This window comes from Cephus cinctus, unplaced genomic scaffold (genome assembly GCF_000341935.2).
Source record: "Cephus cinctus unplaced genomic scaffold, Ccin1 Ccin1_scaffold0374, whole genome shotgun sequence".
Taxonomy (NCBI): Eukaryota; Metazoa; Arthropoda; class Insecta; order Hymenoptera; family Cephidae; genus Cephus; species Cephus cinctus.
In genome coordinates, this window is record NW_014333063.1 from 1 (window position 1) to 5,933 (window position 5,933).

At 50.9% G+C, this 5,933-nt stretch overlaps 1 protein-coding gene across 1 annotated transcript in view; it reads right to left on the reverse strand.

The window, feature by feature from the left end:
- Window positions 1-4,929: 4,929 nt before the first annotated feature.
- LOC107267236 overlaps window positions 4,930-5,933 on the reverse strand; it is a 4,783-nt gene continuing 3,779 nt past the window's right edge. The window contains exon 2 of the mRNA XM_015738669.1: window positions 4,930-4,944. Within this exon, the coding sequence (XP_015594155.1) occupies window positions 4,930-4,944 (15 nt within the window). The remainder of the gene's footprint in view (window positions 4,945-5,933) is intronic.

Sequence of the window (5,933 nt, forward strand, 5' to 3'; positions counted from 1 at the left end):
GTTAGACGTTTGGTTTGATTGGAATTGTTGAGTACGCGAGTGCACTAAGTGCCGGGTGGGCTGTCGATTGAGTTTTCTGGGATTACGCGACCAGGGAACCACACGGTAAGCGAGGATATCTAACTTTTGTGAGCGACGTAACTTCGTGCGAATCTTGGTACCGGATTTTGTGTGTTTTCGTAAGTTTTGACCGCGCGTGTAACGGACACGCGGAGGGAAGATCCCTCACCCTCGAATTAGACCAAGGCACGAAGGTCCGTCGACCGGCAGGGTTCACAGTTTGGTATTTTGTTTGAGATTAATTATTGAATTCGAATTTGGTACGTTCTCCGAATTGTTTCGTGTCGTCCGCCCGTCAGGCATATGTAACTTTTGATTTTGTAACGCGTAGAACGCGTACAGGTCCTTGACGGTCGGTTGTCGTATTTTGGTAAACGCGGATTAGCCGTGTTACGATATTTGACTTGAATTCGTACGGTACGCGAAGTAACCGTTATTATTGTTTGATTGTATTTCGTTTTGTCTTTCGATCTAGATTAATTACTAATTTTTTTTTGTAATTTATTGATTCGGTATTGTCCGAAATCGTCGCGCTTCGCGCTACCGATTTTCTTTAATAAACCGAACCATTTTCTTGAGATCGAAGTGTCCGAATAATTTTGTGTGTCGCGTGATCGTCTGACCCATCCGACCTATTGTTCCGAATCCCGCCGCCTCCGCGTAGCTGAGTTAGCCAACGTAGGCACGCGAAGACATATCGTAGGATCTGATACGTGGTTCCCGTTTTAGAACCTGGCGCCCAACAATACCTTAGGTATTTCGAGAGTAAAAATTTGTTAGCCCCTGGGTTGCCTGGAACGCGTAGGAATCGCGTAAGGTTGTGCGCCGGTCGGTCTTGCATTTTCCGGTGAGGTCGATCGGGTAAAAATACGTCACAATGTATAGCGTAAATAATATTTAGGAGGTAATAAGGGCGACCTCCCCGTACCCGAATCACACCAGGGTGTCTCTATTGGCCTCATAATAGAGGACACACCCTGGGCAATCGGCTGCTGGGTGCCTGAGCAGCACGCTTCGGGCACAGGTTGTGCACCGCGAGAGTTTAAACACCATTTCCGTATCGAGTAGGATGTAGTGCATACCGTGGGGGGTGTATAGCGGCTGCACGTCTGGTGCTAGCTCGCTCACACACCCCTCGCACAGCTCCACCCACCGGTACGCATGTATATACCCGTGGAGGCACAGGCCGTTGTTTAACGCCTCGTAAAATATGTTGTCCGGCCTGGGCGATGGGGTGTTCCGCTCCCTACCCACGTCGTCTTCACTCCTTTCAAGAGCCGCTCGTGGTGCCATTTCTTCTGTGTATTAAAAGTTTCATAATGTTTTAAATAAAAAAAAAATTAAATAAACGTATTGTCTTAAAATTATAACACTTACCGCTCCAATAGCCGGGCTCGTCTGTACTACTCCGTTAGTTGCGGTGCTGCTGCTGCTGCTGCTGCTACTGGTCAATGTCTACAAATAAGTGCGAAAGGCGATAGAAAGACAATACTTTTTTTAATCAAATAAAAAAAAAAAACCAGTACTAGCTTAAAACTGCTATATATACCACTTTCTTCTTTTTTAAATATCCTGCAAAAAAAAACAGGTGCGCTCGTCGCTCAGTCCGGTTACTTGATGCAACGCTGCTACTGGGTGGTTTCGGGCCTTAGGACCAGGGCCGCGTGGTGGGGGATCCACCACAGTGTCGCGGGGGGAGGGGAGAGCTGGTCACATAGGCGAGGGGGTGGCGCCATAGTGCAGCGCGGGGGGACACAGCGCGATGCGCTCTATGACTCATCGGGACAGTGGTGGGGGTTTGTTGTGACGGCCAGAAGTGGTATATAACTACTGTGAACGCAGTGTCCACGAAGGATGTGTATCCCTTCCCGTACATGGCAGCCATATTGGATAAGTTGAGGGCTGCCAAGTACATCTCCACTCTCGACTTGAGCCAGGCGTACTTTCAGATTCCGCTGGCAGAAGAGAGCCGGGAGATTACGGCTTTTAGTGTTCCAGGGCGCGGGTTATTCCAGTTTCGAAGGATGCCGTATGGGCTGAGCGGTGCTCCGGCTACCTTCCAACGACTGTTGGACCGACTCATAAGACCAGAGATGGAACCGCATGCGTTCGCCTACCTGGATGACATTATAATTGTCGCGGAGACGTTCGAGGAACACCTGGAATGGCTGGAAAAGATTCTGAAGCGAATCAGAGCGGTAGGTTTGGCGATTAATCCAGAGAAATGCGAGTTTGGCTGTTCACAGGTGAGATACTTGGGATTCTTGGTGAGTAGGGAAGGCCTGCAGACGGATCCTGAGAAAGTGGCCCCTATTCTGGAATACCCAGCACCGAAGAATTTCAAACAGCTGCGCAGGTTCTTGGGGATGGCCTCATGGTACCGCCGCTTCATCGACGGATTCGCGGAGATGTCGGCACCACTCACGGCCTTGCTGAAGAAAGGCCGGCGATGGAGTTGGGAAGAGGAGCAGGTCCGGGCGTTTAAAGCCATGAAGGAGGCCTTGATGACTCCGCCGACACTCGCGTATCCCGATCTCTCCCGCCCGTTCGTGCTACAGACGGATGCGAGCGCGGGAGGACTCGGGGCCATGTTGAGCCAGTCGTCCGCCGATGGCGAGCACGTGATCGCTTTCGCCAGTCGGACGCTATCGGACGCCGAAAAGAATTACACGGTAACTGAGCAAGAATGTCTAGCGGTGGTGTGGGCGATCGGGAAGTTTTCGGCGTACCTGGAAGGATACCGCTTCACTGTAATCACCGACCACCACAGTTTAAGATGGCTCCATAACCTGAAGAACCCGACGGGCAGGTTGGCGCGCTGGGCACTGAATCTCCTGGAGTACGACTACGAGATAGTGCACCGGAAGGGAGCCCTACACCATGTACCAGACGCCTTATCCAGGATGCATGAATCCGCCACGGAGGACGTGGCAAAGATCGAGGAGAAAGAAGACGCCTGGTACGAGCAGCGATGGCAACAAGTGGAGAGGAACCCGAAGCAGGTCCCTGGATGGACTATCGACGGTGATAAGCTCTACTACCGCCGAGAAGATCCCTTGCTCGCCGGAGTGCTAGACGACGCTGGCGAGTGGAAGCTAGTCGTGCCAGCCCAGGAGAGGGAAGCCGCCTGGCGCGAGGCGCACGAGAAGCACTCGGCAGGCCACCCGGAAGTAGAGAAAACATATCGCCGACTGGCCAGAAGTTGGTATTGGCCAGGAATGTACCACGACGTAGTTCGCTGGGTACGAGGCTGCACGGTGTGCCAAGCACAGAAGGTGCAGCAGCAGCCACCGGCAGGGCTCATGGGCCGACGGTTGGTAGAAGAACCGTGGACGGTAGTAACCGCAGAAATAATGGGGCTGTTTCCACCAAGTCGTGCGGGCAACGCATACCTGCTGGTCTTCCAAGATCTTTACACACGCTGGATAGAATGCGTGCCATTGCGGAAGGCCAACGGGAAGAACATTGCCAAGGCGTTCGAGGACCTCATCGTTATCCGATTCGGAGCACCAGAGGTGCTACTCACGGATAACGGGACGGAGTTCGTGAACAGAACGGTGGATGAAGTAACCAAGACCTATGGTATTCACCACTCCACGACGCCGCCGTATCACGCTCAGGCAAACCTGGTGGAAAGGGTGAACCGTTCATTGAAAACGATGATCGCCTTATTCCTAGAAGAGGACCACCGGGAGTGGGATGTCCACATCGCAGAATTCCGCTTCGCAGTAAATACCTCGGTGCATTCGACCACGAAGCTAACGCCAGCGTTCCTGAATCTAGGAAGAGAGCCGCGGGCAGGTCGCGTCGAGAGAGAGAGTGTCGGGCGCGAGGAACGAGAACCGCGGCCAATGGAAGACTGGGCGGAAAGGATGACTCGACTGTCCGCGCTGAGGGACTTAGCCCAGCGACACATAGCGGAAGCCTGGCAACGGCAGGCCCGTTATTATAACGCGAAACGGAAAGCGAGAGAATTCCAGAAGGAGGATAAGGCATGGAAAAGGAGTCGAGTACTATCCTCCTCGGCGAATTGGATCGCGGCGAAATTGGCACCGAAATTCGCGGGGCCCTATCAAATAGGACGCGTAATTTCTCCGGTCGTGTATGAACTCCTGAGTGAACAGGGGAAACCGATCGGAAAGGTGCACATAAAGGACCTGAAGGCATGGAGGTCAGAAACAGGATTAGAGACTAACGAGAACGATTCTGTTTCAGATTTACGAAAGCATGGCCGACCCAGCGAGTCCGGAGCGGATGGAGATGGGCGGGAGGACGGGAAAGGTCGTCGTCGAACTCCTGCCGCAGGAGATCGAGGGCCTGAGAGCCATGTTGACCCGGGAGCGGGAGAAGGCCGCGCGGGAGGAGGAGACGCGGCTGAGCGCGTCACTCACCCGGGGTCTCCAGGTAGGGGCAGTCGACGAGGTCGACGCGGACGCCCTCCTGGCAAACTACCCGGAGAGCGGGGAAGATCGGGTCGACGAGACGACGCCGGAAGCCCGGGAGGACGAGCCGCCGGCTCCAAAGGAGACAGTGAGCCCGCCCCGCGCATCACCGCGTCGAGCCCGGTCAAGGGTCCGCTGGGACGACGAGCCCTCCGAGGACGAACGCGCCACGGGACCGTCGTGGAAGACGGTCCGGCGGAGGATGGCCCGACGTCAGCAGCGGGACCGGAGTCCGGCACCCAGTGGGGAAGCCGGCTACGGCCGAGGACGCGGCGCAGAGAAGCGAGAGCGATCGCGAGACCGGTCGCAGTCGAGGGGTCCCGCGAAGAAACCGCGGCCGAACAGCGGCACTCTCGGCGAAAGCCAGGGAGAAGCCCTGGGAGCAGCGGTAGCCGCGGTCAAGTAATTGACTCCTTTCGCGCGTTTTTTATCTTTGCTTCTCCTAAAATTTTGAAAGAGTATAATTTTGCTCGCAATCCTACAAATTCAATCATAATTTTTCCATTATTTTCGTCCTTCATTAACCCTAATGCTTTTTTATTTACCAATGGTATATCATAAACGTTATTCGGAGGGTAGTCTGAGGTGTCAAATTTATCTAAGTCACGTTTAATATACTCATATATATTCGAAACGGTAAAGTAGTATATTAGACTACCGGTGTCGGTATACATCAATTTAGCTTTCTCACCAAAAGTATTTTTTATATAGTTGTAGTGAAAATCATATATGTACGTTTTAGAAATGTCTAGAGCGGAAAATCTTGCGTATATCGGTTTATTGAATTTAATTTTTCTTCGATTTAATTCTACTATGATCATATCTTCGTCAAATACGGTGCAGCTATGAAAATTTGGTTTTGCAATCAGAGCCTTTGCTCCATACGCTCCGTCCCACCTAGTAACCAATCTAACGTCCTTTTGTTTTCTGACATTTTCCATTGTTTTTCCGAAAACCGAATTGTTTATAAGTTTATACAAATTTTTTTCAAAATCATTATTCGATTTTTTTCTCATTTCAGTGTTCAATTCTATATACTTTTTGAGTCACGGTGCCTGTTTAAATTTTAGAACATGATGAATTTTTGTTAACTTTAAACCTAATCTCAAACACTGTTTCAAATTCTTATAATGAATGATGTATCTATTTTTGGGGAGGAGCGAAGTTATCAATTTCGAATTTTTAGAGCCTGGAGGAGTGTATTGTTGCGGACAGAGTGGCAAATCTTTATGAAGCTCTTGAAGCTCGACAGGATACTCCAAATCAATTTCGAATATGTAACCCGTAAGAGAGTCATCGGGAATATTGCAAATATCCAATTGTTCAAAATTTTCTTCCCATTCGAATGAGCCTACTGGTGAAGATTGACTCATAACTGCACCGTATAAATTATTTACGTCATAGTACATAATATACGATTCCTCTTTGCTT